Here is a 26,555-nt window from a genome sequence, read left to right as displayed (position 1 = left end):
AGTAGCAGGCTGAACGCTTCCCATGGAGGAAGGCAAGGAGAGCCTTGGCTTTTAATTTTGGAATGTTTGTGGCTCAGTGAGTGTGGCGGAGGGAGGAGATGACATGCCTTTGACAGAGATTTTGTACAGAAGTCACAGAAATATTGCTGGAAAACTTATAAAATGAGTGTAATGGAAAGGAAAGGAAAGGAAAGGAAAGACACGGGCGGCTTCTGCAGCAAGTGCGTATGGATTAACTCAGCCCAGCTGCCCGTGCCCGCCTGTCCGTGTGTCCAGTAAGGCTGGAAATCCTTGCATAATGCTGTTCTTCTCGTGCTGAGGAGGGAATGGACAGAAAGAACTATTGGCCATTTTCTTTTTTCTTCCAGAAGTGCTGGGGCTTCCTTTTTCTGCTGTGAATCAGTGAATTTTTGCAACATCTCTAATCATACGAAGAGGAGTCCAGCAAAGGCAGAGGGGAAAAAAAGCAGGAGGGATTATCTTTTTATCTGATGCATACTTTTAAAAGGTCCTTCTTCAGTGCTCCATTCAGTGTGAGATTGAGACTAATGCATATTCTGAAATCAGGCTTCCGATTTAAGCCGCTAAAGAATAACTATTACAAAAATAACTCTGGTAGCATCGCGCAGGGGCTTCCCGCATCTCGGAGACGTCGCCAGCGAACGCACGAGCGCTGCCCCGTGCGTTCGAATGCTCTTGGTTTTCTTGAATTCGAGCAACAGCACGTTCTCCAATATCTTGCAGAGCACTTTGGGGGTTGGCTTCCTTTTTTCCTTTTTTTATGGCCTGCCCAGCTTTTCATAGTAAACCACAAAAAAGATGGTACGGTGACTGCAGAGAGGGAAGGTGCGAACCGAGGCGGCGTGCGCGTGTCCGCGCGCGGAGCCGCTGCGCTCTGAACTGCTTCTAATTTGTACTTTGTTCATGAACGTCAGGGCAAAGAATCTCTCCGTTTTATTGGTATCGTATACAATAAGTTATTAAATTTCATCTCTGTAATACACCTGCAGTAAAATAACAAAACGTTACTGCACTTAAGGAACATGTGTGTGTGTTGCAATGTTCCACCCCTCCCTTCCAAACAGCTGCTTACAGATTTCAAGATCCATTGTATATATTCCCTAGAGCCCACCTCTAATAATCGAGACACATCTGCCATTGCAGTATTATAGGCATATGTAGTTTTATTGAAAACTATACCTGTATATAAAAAAATTAAATAACTCCTACCTCAATTAAATTGGCAAGCTACCTTTTCTGAAGATCATATTGCAGACCTCTGGAGACACGGCGAGTTCATTTTATTCTTCTGTTACAAATTACGTAGTATTTTTTTGCTTAGTCAAATAACTAGGTTTCCTCACATTTTGATGGCAAGATTCCTTTACCTACAATAATTTCTCCTGCGCTCTCCCTCCCTGTAAAAAACACACAAAAGCTGTACTAACGTGATAAAAGATACCTAATGTACCAAGGAATTCGGGTTCCTACGAAGTCGATGGCTAATCCATTTTTTGTGATTAGATGTGCAGCGTCAGTGCCCGTCACAAAAGCTCCAGCACTTTGTTTATTGGCGTTTAAGTATTTGGACGCTCTGACTTCTTGACTGGGCAGTATGTACTTACCGGCCCCAGCTGCCTCTGGACGCGATGTGCTCCATAGGAAACGCGGTACAAAATAGAACTACGCTGTATTTGTACGTATAGCCTTTGGCTAAAGCAAATGCAAAGAGAAAGAGCTCCTTGCCCCTAGAGTCCAAAATTCCTCCTCGGCGGTTCCAGCCGGCCTAACCTCTTGTGTAGGTATAGTCCTGCACGTGGGGTAAGGAGATGGAGTAGGTGAACTCCGAATAATTCAATCTGGCTTTCCCTGACTTCGTCGGCACGCGGTCCTGCCCCAAGGACAAACGATCAATGTGAATGGATAAAATCCTGGCTGCTGGGGGGTCGGTGGCAGAAGTCCCGTTGAGTTCGGTGGGGCTGGGAAGCAGAATTTTGCCTGGTGACTTCTGTGGTAATTTATAGTTGGAGAAGGTTCACCTCTGTCGTCGTTACTGCTCAAGGATCTCGCTTTGGGAGGTGCAGTCATTGCTCCTGCTCCAGAAATTAGTTCTAGCGCCCATAAACTATCCTCCTGTGATCGTGGGCACATTGTAGACTAATGTTTTTGGTGTTACAGCACTAAAATAATGACATAAGAGATAAAATTTCCATGTTAATCAAACGTATTAAAGGAACTGACTTAAGTTCAGATGTCTGAATGGCTCATTTAGCAGAATTCCTCATGCATCCAGAAAGACACGGTTTCATTGTCCATATCATAATTGAAGAAATGCTAAAACCCAACACTGCAATTTAGTGGTAAAAGGAGTGCTTTTCTCTTAGCCCTTTGGATCAAATGTTAAGCTGAGGGCTATTTTGTTGGAAGTGAGCATTCCAAGGGCACCTTTCTGGAGCTTAAAACCTGGCAACAGAATAACGCTGCGATTTGTAATGTGCAATAATAGGTTTATGTTGTGGTTGAGTGCTAATAGGAGCTTGCTTTGCCTTCGCAGTCGCTGCACTCTGACTTTCTGGGCTATCGTGAATGCGATAAAAAGGGGAATGATGCTCGCCTGCAGTTGTACCGCGGCAGGTCGTGGGCTCGCTGTGCTGTACGTTACCAGTTCAGGTCTGGTCAGCGTTTGATGGAAGACCTCCAGCAAAAAGGCAGGCTGTGCTTTCACTAATTCTGGCAATTTTCAGGACTCAGAATTGACTGTTGAGTGCCGTGGCGTACAAGGGTGATAGCTGGGGATGCTCTCCTTGGCATATAAGGTATGGTTTGGCAGGTTTTGCTAATACAAATGCATAAACCCTAAAAAGCAAAACACTGAGCCAATGGAAAAATAGCTGAAGCCATTTTCATTGCGTACTTGGTGCAAACCAAGTGGCACCAAAGTGCACTTGGTGCCACCAAAGTGGCATTTATCAACCATTCATTGCTTTCTCCAAAGACGACAGTCTCCTGTGTAGCCGTGTGTTCACGTCTCGGTGGTGAACTGCCTGTTCCTTTCCCTGGCGCCATTAATAAGCCATGTTCTTTCTGAATCGCTCCCGTAACGAGCCGTCTAGGCCCCTTAGATAGTCCAGCTCAGCTCAACCGCAAGGTCGTGACAGTTCAAGCAAGTTCTGAAGAAAAATATCACTTTTGGACTATCAGAAATTCTTCCCAGTGTGACGATTGTGAGGACAAGGCTATAGTCTCGCTAAAGACACCATAGCTTCAGAGCTTTACTCACAGAATCGTTGAGGTTGGCAGCTCTGGAGGTCACCTCGTCCAACCCCTGATCTAGCAGGAGCGGCTAAAGCAGGCTGCCCAGGACCACGTCCAGACCGGTTTTGAGTATCTCCAAGGATGGAGACTCCACAGCCTCTCCGGGCAACCTCTTCCAGTGTTTGACCGCCCTCCCAGTAAAGAAGCGTTTGCCTGTGTTTACGTGGAATTTCTGTATTCCAGGCTGTGCCCGTTGCCTCAGTTAGCAAGTGGTTTGGGTCACTGCCTTCCAGGGGGTTCTGTAAAGCTCCAGCTTTCACCGGCAATGTTATGCAAACACGGAGAGAGAAGGAGGACGCACACGTACGCAACACGCAAGCACAGCACGTACTCGTGTTTAGATCTTGCAAAGGATTGTGCTAGACATAGGGTAGCTATAGGAAAGGGATTTCTGGGGGCAGCTTCAGCGCGCTAGTACCGACCTAATTTCTGACACCTCTCAGACAAAATAGTCTTCTTGTCTTCTGGGCGCCGTTGTCTTTTGACAGTCGTCTTCTGTTTCTCCCCTCTGTTTCTCCCACCCTTTCAGCGGAGGAGTTACCCTTTCACAGGAGGCATCTGCCTTCCATAGCTTCTCGCCCATTCGGACTCCTCTCGGAGTTGGCTGTTGGTGCCGGGGTGCTTTTCCGTGTGTTTCGGAACAGAGCTTGTCTCAGTCCTGTCCGGGCCACGACTGGCGTCTCGGCATCGCCCGGTGCGCACAGAAATACAGAGGTTACAGTAAATATTGTTTTCTTCCGGTGACCATCATGTTTCTGAAGGCGACGGTCTCCCACAGTTGCCACAAACCGGCATGGCCGCTCCTGTAGCGTTTGCTGTCGGCTGTCGCATTGCTCATTTCCAACAGACCATTTCCAATAGCCTTTTTACTGCCCAGAAGTTACTCGCTTCTCCCACCACCCCCTTCTGACATGTGGTTACCTGCTGCTTTGCAGGGGAATGAATAGCATCTTTAATCACACTTAATTACCATGCGACTGCAGACAGGAGCTTCACATACAGAACAGCTCAAGATGGAGAAACAAGATCCTTTACAAGCACAGATAGACACAGGACGCCAATTATTAAAATAATCGCTATTTTCTAAACACACGCTACACAAAATTTAGTCAGGACCTATACTTTCTAAGGCAGCTAGTAATTCGTTTCTACAAGTCATAAATTTCTGTCGTTTTGCAAACTTCTTCACAGTATTTCTAGTTGCAATTTAGGCAATCTGTAAGTTGGAGTTTCAAAATCCAGTGCCTCTCTCATTTACACTTTGCATGGGCCAATAATGATATTTTAGGTCATTCAAATACAGAAGTAAAGAGTTCAGTGCATGGATGCACTGAGGCAGTCGGTGTTGTAAGAAACAAGTGCCCTACGTTTCGACAGCAGATCATTCTTGCTTTACTGCATCCTCCCTGGGCAGGGCCAGATAAACACAAGCCCACGATTTGTATATTTTTAAGAGCTTTCACATTCCAGTAAACTCTCGCCACCTGATTGTCACAGAAAGCTCTTTAACTTTTCTTCTTGTTAATAGCTGGAGAAAAAAAGAAATATGTTTACATCCCACTTGAAAGATGGCGTTTGAGTATCGCAGCCTTAGCCATCGGCCCAGCCTGGCATCGGCACTGGCCTTCGGGATGTTTTTTCTTTGGAAGAAGACGCTCTAGCCGTGCTTCTATTGTGTGATTTATTCCTTTGCTTCTTGGCTTAAAAAAGGAGCAATTACTTTTGATAAGTAGAGATTTCAGGGAATGTATGAGGATATGAATCCTACCAGCTATTTATGTATGGAATAATTAAAAACAATGACTAAGTTCTGCTATCAGCCTGCCTAAAAAAAGAAAACCCTCTGATACCTCAAACACACAAGCAACATCAAATGCCTGTGAAGTTGTCATGGAGCATTCCCTACTTCTTTTCTAATTCTTTGTCTTTGCCCATCTGAAGACGCTTTTCCAGCTTGTTTTAATTCAGCAACAAAATGCTTCTGTAGGGCAACAAAGTGCAGTGCGTTCCAGGTGCATCAGGGTTTGGGTCCCCGTGTCCCACCTACGTTGCCTGGGGCCGTTCGGTGCCTTCCCGATTACCTGCAGGGCTCCCCCGAGTGTTGCGGGGCTCTTCCCGGAGGCACGGGAACGATCCGAGCCCGGGACCCCGGTTCCCTGGGAGAGGTCCCCCGGGGTGGAGGCGGCTGGCGGCGCCCCGCGGCTCTGGCCGGGGGTGGCAGGGGCACGCAGCGCTCCCTTGTGCGGCGAGCGGCTCCCAGGGCCGGGTTAGCTGAATCATCCCCCCCCATCCTCCGCTCGGGAGCAGAAACCCACATTTTTGGTGCAGCGCTGCCTAAGTTAGGACTCCACATCTGGAGACTGGGGGCCATCAACCAACGACTTAGCAATGCCTTGTGATGTGTCTTTCTCGCTTCCCCTTTCCTGTTTTGCTTGATGTTCACTGTTCCCCTTTCGTAGCTTTTTTTCCCCATAACTGACTCGTGTTTTGCTGCAGTCTGCGGCTGGTGTTACGATGGCTCTGGTTAGAGGGCGAGGGCTGTGCGGTAGGGGTTGGACGTGTCCCTCGCAGGTGGAGGAACAGGGCTCGAGCCCTTCCATGCCTCTCAAATGTGGATTAATTCGATTGCAGCCCGTGCTTCCCCCGTGCAGCCGCCCTGCCCTGCCTTGTGCTCTCAGCCTTATTCCGCTCGGGAGCAGCGTTTTTAAAGCATTTCCACCCCCCCCGGCTTTGAAAAGTGCCGAACACGTTGTTGGTGCTTAACAAATAATAAATAATAATAACACAGGAGCCAGGTATTTCTTTATGCCTTTGCAGCAGATGAGGTGCGTGTCTGCCAGGCATTCAAGTCTTGCTGCAGTATGTTTAGCAACAATGGAGAAGTTAATATTTTTATTTTGTTTTGAAGTTAATGACAGAATATAGCCATCTGTCTGCGTGTTTATAGGTCTGTCTTTTTTTTTTTTTTTTTAAACTATTTTCTTTCTTTGAAAATGGATCCTGGTTGACTGTCAGGAGAAAACATTTTTTTTTAAATAGCAAAGATATAGGCTATACTACAGTTAGAGTTATGGATGTTTCCCACATCCTTGTCTTTCAAAAGTGTCTGGGGAAAAATGCATATAAAGCCTAATAAAAACCAACTGTATCGCTGAAATACAACTCACTTGGGTATTTCTCTGTCTCTTTTTTTACCTATGCTATAATACACAGCGTTACCTTTACACTGGATAACAAGGTGCTGTGACAAATCCAATTTTTGGAGAGAGTTACATTTTTATTATTACATGTAATGCAAAAAATGGCAATTAACTGCCCAGCATATTATAGCCATCTACAGAGAAAATTAGCAAGCAGCTGCCCATTGCTTTACGGCATCTTACTGTCATGCCTTCCCCATGCCGTGGAAGGAGCGACGGGCTGCTGCAGCTTACCGACCTAGGCTTTAATCTCTCTGTTGTGAACAAGAAGATACGAAATAGGTTGTTTCCACGGTTCGAAAATCCTGCTTGCCGCCTTGGTCCTGAGAAGTAAGATTTTAAGAACCTCAGGCGAAGGTTCTGTGAGGCCATCTTGCGTCGTCAAGAAGAGTCGCCCATGTCTTACCCTCTGCCTACGTCTGGTTGGGAACAGAGCTCCTCTGCCTTCTTCTAATGCCCCTTCTTGGCCCCTTCGTGTCCAAAACACTACTCAGTAGTTGCATCCTTGCTATTTTCTTTTTATTATGTATTTCCAGTTTAAATCGATCATTTTTAGAAGTTTTATCCCATGATGACCGGTCTTGGCCAGGCTTTGCAAAATGATCGATGCCTAGCCCAGCGCTGGAAGACTTGTGAGAAACTACGTTTGCAGTTAGCGCAAGCCACCACTCTGCTCTTCTGGCAGCCTCAGCAGAGCTCGGGAGCAGCTACGTCCTTCTTCATCCCCGGGCATGAGCTACTGGAGTCACATATGGAAATTTCTCCTGCTTGTCATATTTTATGGGCACGTGGCACATCCTGATATCGTGACGATAGATTTGACGTGATCGTACACGTGTAGAGCAGCACAGACAGGTTTGGAATTGCAAATGTACAATAGGAAGACACCTTTTGCTGCATGTTTTTAAGTAACCCAGCAAGGACGAACGAGGCTTCTTGCTCTCGTGCTCTCGCTGCTGCGTCTGGACAGGAGAACAGCGATGCTGTGCCAGTATCCTTCAGTTTTCTGGTTACTAGAATCTTACTCTGAAGTTATCCGGTTTTACAAATTTTGCCGTGTAACTTCTGGCTCTTTGCTTTTTCTTTCTGCTTCATCCTTTACCAATTCAATTGCTGTAAGATATGTTGTACGTATTTCCATAGGGCGTTAAGTAAAATCCCGAACAAAGCAGTATCTCTGAAACTTCGCTCTCCTCTGCGCTTCTGTTCAGCCTGGTATTTCTTTTCTGTGGGGTAATTCAGCATAGTGGCTTTGTTTTATTTTTTTTTTTTAAATATTTCTTTCAGATAAACCAATTACACATTTTGTGACGACTTTTGTCCCTAGTATTAGTCTGAAGTGGTGGTACCATCCCTGCGGAGCTCTACTCCACATCAGCTCTTCTCTGTCTCTTTTGACTCTGAAAGCGTCGCTACACCTTGTGTTAGCACCGTGAGCGCAAGCTGGAGTAAAGGGCTGTGTAAAGGAGACGTAAGAGAAGACCCAGAGGGAGGCCTGGCTCCGTGCAGTCCCATACTGCCTTATTTAAATCAGCACCAACCCGCGCGGGCGCTTGCTTTGGCTGGATGGCCCGTGCTGGTTTCCCTGAAACCGGCAGCGTCGCCGACGGGAGCAGCGCTTCCCTGCAGCCTAGGCAAGGTGCAACCTCCCCTCCTCAACGGCAGGGATCCTCCTCCTCTTTGCCGTGCAAAAAACGGGAGGGAACGCAGCAGGGGGAGCGAGCGGGGTGGCAGGGGCTCTGCCCTTCCCCAGCGCCCGGCAGACCACCTCCAGTAGGCGAGACTAACTGGAGTAAGCGCCCGCGCAGCCTCTTGGACCGAATCAAGCACCGTATCTTTTGAATTAAACGAGCGTGCCTCTATTTACAGACCCGTTCCTCCTCCCTGAATTTGGGCAGGTTGCTAGATAGATCTGCTTTAATTTGTGTAATAGAGATGATATGAACAGATGAAAATTTTATTGTAAGGGCGAAGCGTTGCTGGCTGGTTTTCTTCATGGGTGAGAATACTTGGGTTACTGCATTTGCAATGCATCTCTACCTGTAGCAAATCCCAGGCGTACTCCCGGTGAGAGCAGGAAGGCGCTGCGGGAATGCCGGCGCTCCCGCGCCTCGGGGTGTTGGATGGACGCTGCGTACTAAGGAGACAATCCCGAAGAGAGACATGGACCAGGAAGGTGATGGCGTTGAGCACGGGCAGTGCCTGGCACGGGCAAGGAAGCCACCCGGTGATCTTAACGCACCAAGCAGCGAGCCCTCATCCCTGCTGGGGATGCACCGCGGCCGGCCGGAGGGGCAGCCGGCTCCCGGCCCGCGCTGCAGCACCAGGGATGCCGCTGCAGCACTTTGTGCTTCAGCTTTCGAGGGAACACAGGCGGTCTTCGTTTGTACTTGATACGCGTTGGTTTTTCCCCGCGGCGGTGCTAACCGAACGGGGAGGCGGTTTGCAGCACAGCGGGCCGGGGCGGCACGCTCCGCTCCGACTCCCTGAAATACCAGCTCGTTACGTTTTTACCTGTGTCAGCATAAAAAGGTGCTTTTTTTTGCCGTTCCAATTTCTCATAGCCGCTGAATTTGCCAATTTTGTTGTTGTTGTAGGGTGACTCTAATTTTTTGTCCTGTCTTAAGCACAAGGTGACGTGAACTTTGCAGGCTTTACTTGAAATGAATATGCCTTTGCACTTTATTCAGCCTCGGCTACATGCCGTGTTAGAATATATCAGTTTCCATTGAAGAGCATGTACTTTAGCTGTGTGGAAAAAGATGGGAAGTAGCAGAGGGAAATTTAAAATAGAGAAAGAAAGAAAATCCCTATTTTAAATACCACGAGAGTCATTAGTTGGTTTTAGGCGTATTTGCGTAGTATGGTTCTGTAAAAAATAAATGTGACTTTATAATACTGAAAACATAAGGCTCCTGTAACATGAAACACGAGTTTGATACTCAAACTGCTCAGGTTTCAATTTTTAATAGTCCTTTCCCAAGAAAATGATGGCAACGTACACCAGTGTCGTCTCTTTGCATCATTCCTATCTATTCGTTTACTTAGGTCCTAGGAAGCTCATTGCTGATCTTCGGGAAGGCACCTGTTTTTTTCAGTTGCTGTCTTATTTGAGTGGGAATATGTCCGTCCGTCCGTCCTTCAGCTGGGGAGCTGGAAGGGCTGCGGACGGCGGGTCGGGGCCGGCCGGGCCGGGCTGCGCTGGGCGCCTGCCTTGGGCTCGCCGCGTGCCGCTGCCTCGGGCGCGGGAGCGTGATTTATTTCCAGTCCTTGCCTACCGTTAGCTTCAAGTCCCACTTCTTCCCTCCGCTTCCTTTGCAACGAGCGACCGAGGTTTCACTTCTCTGCTCCTTACCCCAGCGCAGGCGCACGCTCGCTCGCAGAAACCCGGGAGCTTTAACTAATTAAGCGTCCTTTCCGAACCTGCGTGACGCAGCTCCACGGTAGCCATCGGCCTCGCGCGGTGCTAGATCATTTGAGGACATGCAAATGGCTTTTACGCTGCCAGAATGATTTTTTTTCCCGACAAAATCTTGCTTCCCCATCAAAAAGGGGGAGGCCGTTGTTTATCTTTCAGGCTGATGAATAGTAAGAAGTTAAAAAAAAAAACCAACCATCCTCTGAGGCGCTTCAAGTATTTAGCATGGGTTTTGTTATTTTTTTGGACGGGAAGTTTCTTTGGTCTCTCAGATGTTTTTACGGTAACTTTTCTTTGGTTTAAAAATATTACTAACATAATTTCAGAAAAATGCCGTTTCCCATGCATTTGAACTCCTGTAAGCCTTTCCTGTGTTCTCATATTCAAAGGGAAAACAAGAATTGTATCATTAAAAATGGGAATTCAGCCACGAAACACCTTTTTAAGACTGAGGCATGTCAGGATATTTTACCCTGTCTGAGACAACTTGAGCCAGGATTTCTGTTGTAAGCTGTTTGTAGTCGAATGCTTACACAGGGAAGAGCGATGATAATTGACTTGTTAGGTTACCAGGTCTTTTTTTAGGGTTTGTAATAATTTGCCAGAGAGGAACGTTTTGAAGCAAGTAGCGGTAGGACATCCTCACTGAATCATGTTGAAGTGCTTACTTGAACTGAAAAAAAGCAGAGCCCGGCGAAGCAGCTCTTGCCAGCAAGTCTTCAGTATTTTTCTCAGGGAAAAATAGTGCAAAAATGTCATTCTCTGCGCAGCGTTCGTTTCTGCATGTCATTAATCCTCACTCTCTCCTATCCGTCTCCCCCCCCGTAAGTGACCGCAGTGCTGATACCTACCAGATGGTATAGGATTGGAGATGTTTGGAAAAGTGGGCACTTATAGATGTTCTCAACTTCAGCGTTGCATGGAAATACAGATATTTGTGTACTGGGAGGTACTGTGAAAAACAGGGATACCAGGACGTGTGTTTCATAATTTAGTGAGCAGTTCCAATATATATATATATACGCTGACAAATACCGGCTTTATCTGATTATTATTCAACCCTACGTAAGTTGTTACGGTGCCCTGTTTTTACCAGGCGTTAATATTCTGTCACTGTGCGCTTTTTCATACCTGAAGCGTCTTAGCCTATGTATTTAGCTTGCATTTTTGAGTGGCATAGGTACGGAGGGATTTTTTTGATAAATGTGGAAGATGCTGTGGATCAGCTGGACTCTGATGATGTGGCAAGCCGCCTTTCTAGCAGCGCTCCGCCGCTCTGTAAAAATACTGCAGACAATGCTTCGCTATATTCGGCAATCCCCGAAAATCCAGCTGCTGTCCGAGGGCCAAACGCTTCCCTCATTAACACCCAGGAGGCCCCTGCCGACTTCAGAGGATTTATCCTGGGCTAAACCGAGGGCTGTTTAATTCCGTACCAAATCTTCTGTCCTGGAAAACGACTCTACCAATGTGCTTCAGAGAACACGCACATTAAGCCAAACTGGCTCTATGGTTTTGTACAAACTGAATAACTCCAGTTGCTCTAAGCTTGCTTCATTTTCTTGATTGCAAAGTCTTTTAAACGTTATCGCGCGGTATCACGGTATGCAGAGACACGGGAGCGCTGTCGAGGTCCAAGGCGCTGGATTTTCACGACGTTCGATTGACTGCAGATCATTCTGGGGTGAATTTTCCCAGTAATGGGCTTTTACGTGGTTCACCTCCTCAGCTCCGTGCGGTTCCTTCCCGACACAGCGCTGTAACAAAGCGGGGGGCCCCCGGCAATCTCGGATTATTTCCCCTCGCAGAGGGGTCTGTGGGTGCCGAAGTCGGTGTTTAATCCAGACGGCCCGGGTGCCTGGAGCCGTCCCCGGAGCAGGGTGCAGCGGCGGGAGCACGGCCGCAGCCGGCAGCCCCGGCACGGGGATAATCCTCGCTGGGAGCCGTGCGGAGCAGCTTCAGCCGCTGCAAATGCTGGAGCTGGTACTGCGCCGCTCCTCGGCCACCTGCAATATCAGGACTAAAACCCAAACCCAGCTCTTTTCCTGGGCGCAGTTAGCAGCACGGGAGAACTTTCTAACCGTAAAACACCGGGCTTTGACCAAAGTCCCTTCCATCGCTCGGTCTCGTCTTCCCCAGCCGCCCTCACCAAACGCCAGTCCTCGTGGGCAGTAAGAAACCCAGCAGCTTTGTTAGTTTTTATGGGTTTTTGAGGGTGAACGCGATGGCGTGTTCCCCGCACCATCCCCCTTCCCCACTCGCCACGAGGACTTTCCCCTTTTTGTGTTGGTTCCTCAGCGGGACATATTTATATGAGTATTACCTGTATTTAAGCACGTGTTTTGAAACACTATAATCATCTGGCTGGGTTTCAGCCTGTAAATGAAAACTATATTCTGAAAGATTAATAACAAAGCAGAGAGAATGTCCTTATCGCTGCCTGCGAGGCAGCACGAAGGAGCCGATGGTGCTTTGCTGGGGAGGGAGCGGAGAGGCGGCCGCGGAGCGGGCGGCTGGGGAGGGAGCGGAGAGGCGGCCGCGGAGCGGGCGGCTGCGGAGCGGGCGGCTGGGGCCGGCGCAGCCCTCAGGTTACTGGCGCCCGGAAAAGTCTGGCAGTTGTACGGGACACCCGGTTTCGTATAGGTGTGTGTGCGCGTGCATCCCTGTATATACGTTACGTTACGCTACGTGACATTATAAGCAGATATTACGCCGTGTTTTGCTGATCTTCGCAGCAGTGAAAGCGCTAGGATTTTTATTTGAGCTGTAGTAAAGGAGGCGTTGCAACTCCAAGGATTCAAGTACAGCAGAAAATCATAAATTGAGCAAAGATTGGATTTTACAAAACTGCTTAGTGGAGGAGAAGGTCCCTTCTTCCCTTTGAAATTTGTGTGCCTTGTACTTGTTCAATTGAGGCCCTTTTTATCCATTTTTCCCATATACTAGGAAATGAAATATTCATTTCGTACTACAGCTTTAGAAAAACAGCAAAGACGGTGCAATTGATGGTGAAATCGCTCACTGTAAATGTGAAAGATGGGGATCGTTAATGCAAACAAGTAACTAACCTTTAGTGATAATCAAGCAGCAGTATAATAATCTGAGTCATCATGCCTAATGGTGAATGAAGGGATGGGAAGAAGCAAGCAAACACCAGGAGGAAATGTGGGAAAAATGAGGTAAGAAGTTAGAAAGGTTTTTTTTTTTCTCCTGCTCACCTGAAATAGCTGAGGAAAATGAGCACGGGAACAAATTTGAGATCCTCGCTGGCCAGAGGTGGTCGAACCTCAGCCACGTTTACGAGCACTCTGCGTCCGTGAAATGCTGCTGAAACCGGTAAATGAACTTTGCGGGTTGCTGTTGTGGCGCTGATGTTATATCCAGTGCGCAGAAAGCACAACTGGGACAAATGACTCCAGAAAGGTTTAAACTTAAAGAGCAGTTGTAAATTATGCAGAGGAAGAGAGAGTGAAAAAACCTCAAAAAACCTGGAGAACTAATACTGATGACATTAATGCACAAGGGTTGGTTGAACATGAAAAATTATTTGATAATACCTGCAAGCATTTTTGAATGGAAAAGGTCAAAGTCAAAAGAAAACTGCTGAACACGGTGCACAGCTATCTGAAGGTGCTGCCCTAGAAGGCAGAAGAAATGAAACAAAAGGTTATTTGCCATCAGATAGAGAAAATAAAATAAACATATTAAAATTTCTCTCACTTCATACACGTGAGTGTTCTTGGAAAAAAAAAAAAATCTCTGTGAAAAATTAAATCTCTGCGACAGAAGTTCCTTTGTTCTCAGAAAGTCAAATTTTTTCTGCAAATACTTTTAAGAATTACGCTTGGTTAAGTAAAAAAGGAAAACAGTACCTTAGCTTGAAAACACACTCGGCAAAACCCAGGGAAATTGTTGCTCTGTGTTTGCCATCAATGGGTTGCAATTTACACTTGGCGTTAGAGAGAAATACTGGACGTAAATGACACACAGAAGATTTTACAGAGAGCTGCCAAATTTCCAAAAGCCAAAGAAAGGAGTATTTGTAGGAATTGGACAGATTATGAACAGATGCCCCGATAGTCACATGATAAGTGGAAATTTAGTTTCATAATTTGATTAAAAACAGAGGATTGAAATCACAGAAGGAAATAACCAAGAAATGATTCAGATGTGTATGCGGCATGACTTAGTTAACTTGACTTAAGTGAAAATTCATAAACTGAGGATAGAGCAGCTGAAATCTGGATGATGAGATCTAATCCTGTATCCTGTGATTTTACTAAAGGAGAGGCAAACAGGACGGTTGCGGTTAGAAATTTCTTGTATTAAAAAAAATCTGGAAAAAATTGCCTCCTATTCATCCGTTTCAGCATAAACTAGATGCGATTTCAACAAATCCCAGTTGCTTTGTTTGCAAATTTGCAACGGAATGGATGTTGAGAAGTCAAATGGGGATGGTTTAAGAGCGGTCGGAGGAGCGCAGGTATTTGGCAGGAGGACCTCAGTCGCTGCCGAGCGCGGAGGAGCCTCCTTGCCGCGACCCCGTGTTTCAGGTCCGGCGTCACACATCGCTGCGCTGGGTACACGCACAGCACGCGTTAAGTTTTTCGTGTCGAGGAAGTTTGCGGTACACCTTCGTTCCTGCTCTTTTTTTGGGGAAAAAAACATAATTCAATGGCACGGCAGCCCCCCGACAGTCGGGTACCCCGGCGGAGCGGGAGCTCGGTGCCGGCCGGGCTCCCCGGGGAGGCGCGGGGGCCGCGGGACCACAGCCTCCCTGCCCTACTTTGCCGGCCCACGGAGACGTCGGTGCCGCAGCAGAGGGAACAATGCAGAGACGCGGCGTTCGCAGGGAGAGCCGGGAAGGCCTACACGCGGATAAAGCAAGCAAACAAGCTTTGATCTTTCAAAGTGTAAAGAATTTTAATTTAAGAAATGGTGCAAGATTGTGAAAAATAGCAGGACTCCGGGTTTTTTTTTAGATGAAGCGCATGAATTCTCATCATACACGTGAAATTTATTGCAAAAAAAGGGCTTGCTTTTAAAATGATATCTTTTGGGCAAGGTAGCTGATAAAGTTGTGTAAAATATGTCTGCGTGCCTGTGTTCTCTGGGCGTGCAGAGGCCGAGCAGGGCTGGCCGAGAGCCCCGCGGCGCTTTCCGGAGGGGTGCCCCGGCACCTGTGGGCCCCGCCAGCTGCGTGGGGCCACTGGGCCGCCCCGGCCGGAGGGCAGACGTCCCCGCTCCACCCGACGTGAGGACCGAGGGCGCGACGCCGCTCCGGCTCCCTTCAGCTGGTTTGCCGGCTACACCTGCAGATGCCGAGGACCCCGGCACTCTCAGCCTTCATCCCCGCTCCTCACCCTCTCCACCGAGAGGGAGAAACCTCCCTCCCGCAACCGGGTGGGAGAAACCAGAGGCGCGGCGGCGCGCGATGCGGCGGTTTGCTTCCGATCGCGCCCGCGCGACGCTTCTCCCAGGCTTTCGGCGAGGGGAGCGTGTGTCCCGCCGTCGCTATACATCCCGCAGGTTGGGAGCGGCGTGCGGGACTGCAGCTGTGCGCGCAGGAATACTCAAACGTGAGCGCGACCCACCAACGTTTGGCAATCGTTCAGAAAAGGAGCTTAATCTGTTTTCATCTAAGCCCGTTTTTCTCTTGCCTGCAACATCCCCGTGATGTGGCGTTTGATACTGGATCACGGCGTAGCGTGAAGATGTCAAAAAAAAATACATATATCCAGGTTGTCGGCAAAAAAAAAAAGGCCTTTTCTGAGGTATTTTTCCCTGATCGGTGTTTTCAGAGGCTTTCGGATTACAGGCTTCAAGGCCGTTTTCCTTTAATCTGAATTAACGTTCTCTTAGTAAAATGCAGCACTCTGTCAGGCTCTCATCTCACCTGTTTCTGTCACAAAGGGGAAAATAAAGTATTTTTTTGTAAATGTGTTTCCTGCCTATTAGGTCTGAAACAAATATTTACGTGAAATTTGCATGATTTTTTCATTTGAAAAGCAAAACTTCAGGTTTGCGATGGAAACAACATTTGTTTTTTCCAGGAGGGGTAATATCCTATCCATATGGATAGTACTTTGCCATAGTACGGGCATGTTTTCTCCCTCCCCAGCTTTAATTCTTTGTCTAGTTATTCAGATTTCGGAGGCAGGATTCGCTAGTCGGCGACTTATTTTACAAATTGCTAGAAAGACGATGGGATTGTGCGTAACAAGGAGAAAGGCAAAAGCATTGCAGCCGATAAAAAATACAGCTGCGTGCCTCAATGTGAAAATGCATTTTGCTCCGCTGCTTTTTTTTCCCTTCTGTGATTTTTTTTAGCTCAAACTCTCACATTCAACTGGCAAATTCAATATATTTGATATTCAGTGGCTTTGTTTATTAGGAAACGAATAACCTGCAAACGGCATAGGTCTGTGAGTACGGTAGATGCTCTAATGCAAGAATACGCCTGCAGGATTTACGCAGATGAGCTCCAAGCTGTGCGACGCCCCGCGTCCCGCTCGCACCCGAAGGTAGCCCGCTTCCCCCCTACGCACCGTATACGCCCATCCAACCCCTAGAGACCGGAGGGGAGTTTGACAAATGTCACACTTGGCTTTTAAGCTCATCGTTTCTTAGGGGTAAATATTAACTTTGATGCCGAATAATTCATTGCCTTTCTAAGATCCAGTTTGGAGCGAAGGGGAGCTCCAAAGGCTGCGTAATCGACGGCGTTGTGGTTTGTAAACGTTTTATCTCTCTCTTTGTTGCAGGCCATTAGCAGTGTGACATGTAGGCTGAACAGTAATAAATGCCCATTGTTCCCTTCACAAGCATCTCCCAATAACTACGTCTATATTTTTATCGTCGTTTCCCTCCCCGGAGTGCCCGGTGGGGTCCCCTTAACGCACAAACCCACCTCTTGGGTTTTTTTTTTTTACCTTGTAAGAACGTCTCTGTCCCGTAGGAGACAAAGGAGGGGGCTTTGCTCTGGTTTGGGTTAATTCTTTGTGGGTTTTTTCTTTAAGAGAGCGAAGGAACGAGTCCGTGACAGTCGGGCTGAAAATTTTTGCGCTGCGTTTTTCAAAACGAAATCAATTTTTGTTGTAGAAAACGCTGTCGGTAAGATAGCACTTGGATTGCCTTTTGTCGGTGGCGAGACGCGCAGCGGTCGCTGGGCGCGCGGGGCTGCCGAGGGACCCCCGCTGCCGGCTGGGAGCCTCCGCAGGGCCAGCGGGCCCACGGGCTGCGAGCCCGCCCGCCGGGCTGCTTTCCCGGGGGGAGAACCTCAGGTCCGGGACGCCGAACGTAAGCCCCACGCCAGCAGCTACCTGTTAGGTCAAGAGGAACGAACGGGCGTTGCAAAGTGCAACTGGTGGCAGGGCGACGTCTTCCGTCGCCGGCTAAACAAAAGGCATGCAGCCCTTCAGCCTGGGACATGTGTTTCCTTCTAATATAATAATACACGTTTGGGATTTATTTTTTTTTTTTTTTTTCTATAGAAACCTCTGCCTCTTTTTATAGAGAAAAATGTTTGGATGAAAAAACAAAAACAACATAGGGTATGTGTATGTTTTATGCTCCTAAAGTGAATCTTGTTTAATCTAAAATAGTTTGCAAACGCTGCCTTATATACGCTTTTTTTTTTTTTTTTTTTAAAGTCAAATGAAATCTAGTAGGCTGGGTATAGGAATTTATACAGCTGATGGCTCTAAGTCTTTCAGACTACCCGACATATGGATAAAGCATGCACAGATTTAGCAGGTCTGTCTTTATGTTAAAACGTATACGTGCTAAAAATATATGACTGAAGAGAATTTCTGTGCTGTTTCATTCTGAAATGCTCCAAGACATTCAATAAATTTCCCTTTCTTTCCCGAGGAGATTCACGGTGAATCGATAACCCTTTTTTCCCGAGAGTTTTGTGCATCTATTTCCCTGCCATTATGCAATAGACTTGCAACCATTTTTGCCGGTGCAGGTGTTGTTTATTAAAAGGAGCGTAGTCATTGCAGGTGTATATTAGGCATTAGCTGAACGTAAAGATATTAGCCAAAAGTGCCTTCTGACTGGCGGTTTTGTATCGTTCGGGCTCGGAGAGGACTGTAAAGGCAGATGCTAGGCTGCACACCAGCAAAGGGTTTCAGCCCCAACCGGTCGGAGCCCATTTGTCCGTCCCTCCTCGGCGCTTCTCCTTTCGCCTCTCTGGGAAAAAAGAGGAATATAGTTTTCTAGAATCAAAAGTTATCTTTAAATGTGTTTGGAGGTATAGTCAAGGAGTAAGGATGTTTTAATTTCTGATTTTCCAGCTCATGGGTCATATTTGACCAACTGCTTTCAGCAGAAGACATGCCACTTTGTTGAGCTATTTAGGAATCAAAAAGACTGTCTTAATTTAAAACAAGGAGCCTTTGTTTTAGTTGGTGACTGCCTTGTGAAATTTTTCAGTTCTCAGCGGGTTAACCAGGGAACAGGGGCAGAGTCATAATTGGCCTATTTAGAGTATTTTGCATGTGAATAGTGTGTTAGTGAAGCATTACTAAGTCTGTTGTGAGTGACATGGTGATTAGAATTTAGATTAGGGAAAACACATTCTGTACTTTATCAAGTACAGTAATTAGTTCAGTCAGTAAAAGTTGATTACAAGTAACGATAAAGTTAGATTTTTGGTACTTAATTTTAAAATTTCTTTATTAAATGGTAAATTTGTTCTTAATATAAATGGTGGTATCTACACCTGTTTTATTGCGTATCAGAATAATTAAAAGAACAATGTGTTCAATGCAGAGTGTAATCAGGGGATTTATATATTATGGGTAAGTTTCAACGTAGTTTATAGCAAATAGAACGTTACTCAGGAAATTGTTCTTCTGCCATCGTCTCTTAAAGATTTAACATTTTTCTTATAGCCTGGGTCAGATACTGTTTTCTGCTCTCGTCTCGAAACCGTAGTCCTCTCGTAGCTGAGAAAATGTTGCGGTCACCAGGATGCGTCTTGTTAGTTAATGGTACAGGCATAAAATGGATATATTGAAAGTCCGCTGCTGCCGCTACTGCGGCGGCTATACAATAGCGTTAATTGTTTTGGGGTTTCTGAGGTGCTTTTTTTCTTCTGATAGCGTTGCAAAAAATATTAACAACGTCTAATTTTATTTTCACGTTTTAATCGCGTATTAACGCACAGCCTGCTGTGCGGATTTTTGGTGTGCAAAATCTGATATCTTTAATTCGCGGGTGTGAGTTTTGCCTTGCACGGGGATAGACAATGAAGCTGTTTCATCCACGCTGAACCAACCGCTCTGTCAACAGCAGGATTATTTTTTAAGTTTTATTATTGTTGAATCCGTGCACTTAACTATCTTGCTCGCAGTGAAGAAACTAAATTACCTTCCGATATATTAACAGAGCTCCAAAAGTTTTTAAAGCACCGATTGCATTTGACTAAGTAGGCAATAAGTCTCCTGTAAATGTAAATAATCGTATTTTAAATGAATTACCGCGTCTTCTCCTACTAAAGGAAAAGATGCTCAACCGGGGGTTTTTGTAATGTCTCCTTTAAAATTTTGGCAGGTTCTCGTTTCCGTGTTTCAGTTGCTTGTGCAGGTTTCTTGACTGTGTTATTTTTAGGAATGAGAAATAGCTAATGATGAGGAAAGTCGGATTTAACATGCACGCGCACACACGTATATATTTTTAATCTTTTAGCAAAGTCTCCTTGGAGGTGACATGGATATTGGCAACCCAGGAGCGCTCTCCCCCACTAAGCCTGGCTCCCAGTACTATCAGTATTCTAGCAATAACCCCCGGCGGAGGCCTCTCCACAGCACCTCTATGGGTGAGTGACTTTGTGTTCAACCTTTCTTTTTTCCATTGCAACAAATAATCGGAGTTTCGTCCTGTTTAGCAATACTTTGCGATAAATACAATAAGCGGCAGAGCGTCCGCGGACGCCGCCAGGACTCTCGGAGGGGTTTATTTAACGTTAGCTGATTGCTCCTCTCTGTCCTCTTTGTCGAGCATGCAAGGAGCCTTAAAAAATCGCTTTTTCAAAGCAAACCCGTGGAAGGGGAAAACAAAGGCCCTACCACTCGAGATCAAAATATGAACAGTTTTCCAGCATTTTACTGTCAGACTTAAGAGCAGTGGCATCCCCTCGGTGTTACCAAAACTGCTGCGAGGCTGGCGCGAGACGGCGGGCAGGGCGATTAGCAGCTGGGTCTGTAGAAAATCTCGGGGGGGGGGGGGGGGGGGGGAGGGGGGGGGGAATCCTGTCTTATGAAGACACCATTTTGTCTTTTTTCAGAAGTACAAACAAAGAAAGTTCGAAAAGTTCCTCCAGGTTTGCCATCTTCAGTAAGTACCGCTCGTCTGCTCGCTTGCTTGTGGTCGCGGTGGCTTTGTTCGGTTGCAGGCAGATAGAAACGAGCCCGCTGCCGGGCTGGCAGAGCGCTTGGCGCTAAAGGCTGAGGACGAGGTAAGGAGAGTTAAACAGTCTCGGCGCTTGTCCCGACTTGGAAGTGATTAATTGCACGGTGGGGACGAGCGTGTGCTGCTCATGTGGCTTTTCAACGGCGGACGCCGCGGAGCGGGCGCGGGCGGCGCGTACCTGCGCGGGGCGAGCATCCCTTCCCCGTGCCGGTTAGCTTCTTTGTCGGGCTGCCGCCGCGTTATGGATTTGCATGTTCAACGAGATGTGCGGAGAGGATTTATGAGAAATTTCCGTGGGTCTCGGCCCGGGATGCGGGACAAGCATCTTCATTTTCCCGTGAGGTCTCTGAGCTGTGGTACCTGCAGCGGAGGCGGGCTGGGGGTGAGCCCAGGTGTCAACCGCTGGGATCCAGCTGCTGCCAGAGGCATTGTGGGTTGCTCAAGCGGTAACGAGAGAGCTGGTAATTACCCCGGCTTTTCCCCGATATTTTAAAGAATATCCCCGATCCCTCTTTGTAAGGAGGTGCCATCCAGCATCTCATTTTTCAGTGTTTTTCGTGAAATCTTTGCATCGTGCAGGCAGAAGTTGGTGTTTCCCCTTGGTTCGGTGAAGTCCTTTGTTTTGTGATCCAAATAATCATTCCGTTAATTTTCATTTATTCGTCGTTGTGTAAAATCTTTGTGGGTTTTTTTCCGGAAAAAGCTGTGCCAAGGTGCATTGCGTCTTTCTGAGAGCATCTACTTTTACATCCCTTAAAATATATATAAAACAGCGGTTTTAAAAGAAATCATGCTACATTTCAGTAAATGCAGCATAGAGAGTAGTATGGCTAAAGAGTGCATTTTATTCGAGTCTTTTTACTCTAATTTTTTCTCCACCATGACTTTAAAAATACATAATACATATTTTCGTAGCAAACAGAAAACAAACCACTCAAGAGGGGTTCCCTTTCGTACCTGCTAACTCTATTTGTTTTATCTCTAAATCTGGTTATTAGGAGGAGCTGAGTGGCAATCAATCTTGCGGAATATATAACAAATTGGCATGTTAATCTCAGATGGGCTTTATGTTTTTACCATAAATCCAAGTAAATTTGCAGTTTGCAAGCTAGCGTACTTTTAAAGCTTCAGTTGTTGTAGTGACTGTGCTAAACAGTAGTTTCATTACCGGTCACTTTATAAATAATAACATTTTAATCTGAAAGAGAAAAACCCATCTGAACATCCTGATTTAATTGCACGGATTATTGTAATCCTTATAAAGTTAACCAAACGCGAACGTAAATCTTCTCTGTAAGTTGTTGAAATGTGGGAATTCTCAAATGCAAGTTTCCAGTAAAGTAACAATACTATTTTTTTTTTAATTAAAAATAAGTTCCCACACGTGTATTTTAAATGTATTTCACTGTGTGTTTTTGGGGTTTGGTTTTTACTGGACTCCTTTACAGCAATAGCTAATATCCTCCCCGAAGGTTTTTATGAGGACTCTTATGCTTCAGGTTAGAGGTGGATTTATTTTCGATGAAACTTTAGCTTTTAATAGTTTTTCTGACGACGTCGCACACGATATCCCTCCCAGCTCTCGACGGTTGGAGGCGAGGCCGGACGCGGTAGGGGTGACGGCCGGCGTGCCGCGGAGCCGCCGAGGCGACGGCACGCCGCGAGGCACCGCGCGAAGGACGCAGCGCCCTGGTCTGCGCGCTCACAGCCACTTCGGCAGTTCCTTGTGACGGCTCGGGGATCGTGCTGGGGTTTTGTTCGGTCGTTGGCGGGGGGGGGAACCAAACCAACCACCCCAAACCTGCGTTTTTTATCATTTAAAATACTGCTCTGTAGACAGGTGCCCATCTCAGGACGTTTACACGGATATTTTTGTATCCGTGCTATAAAAGATGCTTTCGGGGAAACGGTCCCTGCTATCTGCCCTCACTGCGTGGGGAAGAGCGGCGGCGCTGGAAATGTCACCGTGCAGGGATTTATAACTGCTGCAAAAAGTTTTTTATGGATTGCTTCTTGCTTCGAAAGAATGAAAGGCAATTTATGTTTGTCGCAGATTAGTCTCAAATGTGTGCTTCCTTTAATTTTTTGTGAATACAGTTGTTGTACAGAAATACTTCTACAGCTCAATACTCTCAACTATTTTAACAGTATTTTTATTTCTAAGCCAAATTATCTCCAAGTAGAATATGCACTTCAAATACGTCAAATTATCTTAATAAGCCGTACAATTTATTAGAAAAGAAAATATGAAAAGGCATTCCTGAGTATTGTAATCACCCATAGCTCTGTCTTCCAAGAATAAGGAAATTAAAATAGGAGTCCAGTTACGCGAATACGAGAACAGTATGGTTCCGAAGGAAACGCAGCCTTTTTTAAGCGCAGATACAGAGAGGTATTTGGGTCTTCTTGTCTTCATGTATCGTGAAGCATGCATTTCATTTGAAACGGTGCTGCTTTAGAAAAGGCACCTGGGTGTCTCAAACAGAACAAATCCCTTACAAAAGGTCAGGTTATATTTAGGGTCCAGACTGTGTCACGCTGAACTGCCAGGGTTTATAATGCCGAATGGAGTATATGCATTTATAAATTGACTAACTAGATTGTAATATACTTAGTTGATAGGGTGGAAATATTGCTGTATTTCTCTTAAAATATGTATATTAACTTGTTCTCAATGCGGTTTATGCAGCGGATATGGAGATTAATGCAGCAGCGTTTGTGAAAGCAGGTATTGTTGATTAATTCATAAGTAGTCTTATAAAAGTTTCAATGATAAATGGTAATAAATATGTTGTATCAGCTCCCCTTTATTATAAGAAATGGCTACGGGTTTGGAAAACAAAGTAAATTGAACTATGGAAACAATCAGAGTTTAGAAAATAATGAAGATTTGAAGGGAATTCGGAGTGGAGAAGGTGAGACTCTTGCAGGTGTGCTCTGGGTGGGGGGTCCTGTCCGTGCTGGGCCCCCGCGGCCGGTCTCAGCCGCAGCTCGTCACAGCAGTTATGAACTGGAGACAGGCCCGAGCTGAGCTGGAACCGAAAGGTTGAACTCCAAAACCTTGGTCTGGGTTGGTGTGTCCCCTGCCAAAGCAGCTGGTTCCCTGCGGGCCCTGGCGCTGTCCGACCACCGCGGGGACTCGGGGTGCTCTGCCGTGGGGCATGTGGAGATTGGCTTTGCCCAGCATCCTCACAGTGTCCTTTGTGGAGCTTCTCCCATCTCGGAGGTTCCAGGAGATCACCCTCATTTCAGGTTTCGTGACCCGACCGTGTCTGCGCGCCCGCAGCGTGACCTGCCTCTGCCGGCAGCGGGACGGGCGGACGGGTCTCCCAGCTCTGCCTGCTCCTCGGGTACGCACGGTCTCTCCGTCTCCTGGGCTCCTGCCCGTGAAATAACGCAACCCAACGTGCTTCTTTCGCCCTAACAGGCTCTGTGTAGTCTCTTTGGGGCGAGGGCTTTTACTGGGACCGTTTCACACTGGAGCTTTCCGCCTTAAGCTTTGCTCTGACTTGAGCGGAGCGGTGATGGTCAGGGTGTTTTGGATTGAGCCAACTGAGCATGAGGTATGGGCATGACTGTTGGCAAAAATTATGTTTTTCTGTTAAAACTTGGTTTTCCTTGTTGAGTGCTCATGCAACTTTGCCAAGCTGTGACTTGGTAACGTTTTGTACCCAGGCTGGTGCCGTCGGTAGGCACCTACCCACTGACGAGGTTTGACCTGGGCCTTTGTATAGCCCGAACTCAAGGGCACGTGGACGTTGTTCGGACCTGCAGGCCAGAGCTGCCTTTACCGAGTAATGATAACAGCTACTCTATGAGAGGCTTTGCAGTCGTTTAGTGCAGTGTTCTTTGTAAGCGTCGGATGCCGCTGTCACCTAGCATCGTGCAATCCGGGTGGCTCCTTTGTACGGTCACCTCCCACCCTAACTGCATCCTCAGGCTTTGCTGTTCTTTGATCTTTAACCTGAAGCCTTCATCCAGTTTACCTGCTGATAGTTGAATCGCATCTGACCTTTTACGTTAAGTGTTTGCCAAGACATTTTCTGCCTTTCTTATTTTGACCAGTAAGAGTCAGGAACGAGCAAGCTGTGCTGGTTGGAAGCGTCTGTGAAGGAATGGGGTATGGAATGGGAAGTCTTTGGGGGAAAAAGTGAGCAAAGAGGGAAGGGCTTAGGTTTCGAGGTCGTGTTTGAGCCGTGTTTTTACAGGATCTTCTGTCATCCTGACTTCAGTAAGTCCACCACAGTGGCGCTGCGGCAGGGAAGCGGTGGCTGCCCAGGTGCTGATTTCCAACAGGTAGCACCTGTAATACAACGCAATGTATTGAGGACCAAAAGAAAGCTCAGAAATGAAGCCTTCCGGAGAGCTTACGATGCTGGTCATCTGCGGGCGTGGTACGAGTGGCTCGCTTGGCTTTGTTGGAGCAGGATCGCGTGCTTCAGCAGAAGGAGGAGGGGGTACTGGGACAGAGGCGGGAGCAGCTCAGAGGAACCCAAGTGGCGACGCGGCCTTCGAGCCCCCAGTGTGGCCAGGGCAGGCTTTCCGCCTCTGAGAATGAAGATGGGTGCGTGATCCCGGCAAAGGCCGTCTGCAGGCTTTCTGCATCTCAAGTTGCTCTTCTTTGTGGCCAAGCTTTCCAGTAGTGTGCCTGGATATAATGGATTTCTCACCTCATGCATTTCCTCCACCGCCAGTGCTTTCTCTTTTGGTATGATTATCATCTAGTAAACGTGCTATCAGGTCGTTATGGCACAATATATTCATTTTCCTTTTTCCTTCTCCTTGGACACTCCTTTCTTTCTGACCGCAGCGAGGCCTCCTGCTCCCTCAGCTCCACGGGAAGAGTGGGTGATTGCCGTTGTTTGATCCCCATCGATGGCAGACTCGGGAGCTGTAACCCAAGCTGAAGTCCCACGTCCTGCTCTGCCCCTGGAGAGAGGCATTCAGGCTCTCAACCCGTGCCGATAAATGCAGCTTTCGGCCCGTCCCGTATCCCCGACCGTGCGCCTCCCTTCCCAGGGAGGACCGAAAACGCGCGTGCCCTGCGGGCTGGTGCAGCTGGGTGCGGAGTCCGAGGCGCTGGCGTGAGCTGCGGGGTTGTCCCCGTGTCCTGGTGCTGGGGGCGTCGGCAGCACCCGCAGCTTAGCAGCCTTGTGACGCAGCCCCTGCAGGCTGCCGCCTCCGCTGCAGGAGCGGCTGCAGGAGCTCAGCGTTGGAACCGCGTGGTCTGGGGTGAAGTCGCAGTTGCAAACGGCAGGTTTTGCTGCCGTAGCTCCATCGAAGAGCTGCTTTTAGGGTGCTTTAAGGGTGGGGGATTCGCATTATACTAAGAGGTCCTGTTTGGTATCTAGTGAAACGGGAGGATGGTGGCAGAGTTACGCCGGCTTGCACCCTGCCGATAGTAAACCCTGAGCGGGCCGTGTCGCAGTTCTCGTCTCACAGCTGTACATCCAGCTGTACTGAGAAGCACCGGTTTCTCTGAATCCCGCGTGCCGGCCGCCACGGGGGCAGCAGCAGGGCGATGGTCGGTGGTCCGGGATCTCCCGCCACAGCCCTGCCCTACGTTCACACCTCTCTCTTGACCGGGGTGGTTCACCCTATGCTTGTTTCCTCATGCCTCCTTGAGCAGAGCAGAGGCGGAGCGTCCCCAAGCGTCCCTCGTCCCTGAAACCGGCTGCAGCGAAATGGAAAGAAAGCAAAAGCCATGGCTGTAAAAGCAGCCATGGCCCAGCCCTGGTGTAGCCATTTAAAGGCTGGACCAGATGATCCTTGAGGTCCCTTCCAACCTGGTATTCTACGATTCAGTGCGACAGAGACCACGGCTTCAGGCAGCGATCACGGTCACGTCTTTGTGGTTTCCAAGGTTAATTTACTCCTAATAGAACCAACAGCTTTCAAATAAACAAAAGGCTTAAAAAGGGAGGCAAGAGGAGGAGGTGATGGCTCCTCAGGTTGAACCGTCTCCGTGGAAGCTGTATCTGTAGGAGCCCTTGGGGAAGACGGGCGACCTCCTTCTTGGGAAAGGGGCTTGGGCTCAGCTCCCTCCTCTGCCAGGGCTTCGTCTCTGGCTGTGGCACCTACTTCGCTCTACAGTCGTCAAACAGATGTGAGTGGGCTCGGGTGAAGGAACCGGGTCTGGCAGCAGGAGCTGGGCTGCACCCAGGAGCGGGATTGCAACCATGGCCTGGGCTGGTGCCGCACCT

The 26,555-nt window shown here is 47.6% G+C and overlaps 1 protein-coding gene across 18 annotated transcripts in view; it reads left to right on the top strand.

Moving 5' to 3' along the window:
• Window positions 1–26,555, top strand: part of TCF4 (transcription factor 4) — a 239,753-nt gene that overhangs the window by 124,394 nt on the left and 88,804 nt on the right. For 15 of the 18 annotated variants that reach the window (XM_087772702.1, XM_087772700.1, XM_087772701.1 and 12 more), the window contains 2 exons: window positions 19,630–19,759; window positions 20,228–20,277. The exons of 2 other annotated variants lie outside the window; for them this stretch is intronic. In XM_087772702.1, coding sequence (XP_087628828.1) covers window positions 19,630–19,759; window positions 20,228–20,277 — 180 coding nt within the window. The remainder of the gene's footprint in view (window positions 1–19,629; window positions 19,760–20,227; window positions 20,278–26,555) is intronic. One more of the 18 variants, XM_087772695.1, reaches the window with a different exon arrangement.

The sequence above is a fragment of the Nipponia nippon genome, unplaced genomic scaffold (assembly GCF_047370975.1).
Source record: "Nipponia nippon isolate SJK-2023a ecotype South Korea unplaced genomic scaffold, ASM4737097v1 scaffold_37, whole genome shotgun sequence".
In the NCBI taxonomy this organism is placed as follows: Eukaryota; Metazoa; Chordata; class Aves; order Pelecaniformes; family Threskiornithidae; genus Nipponia; species Nipponia nippon.
Note: the sequence above shows the minus strand (reverse complement) of the source record. Positions and strands in the feature narration are given on the sequence as shown.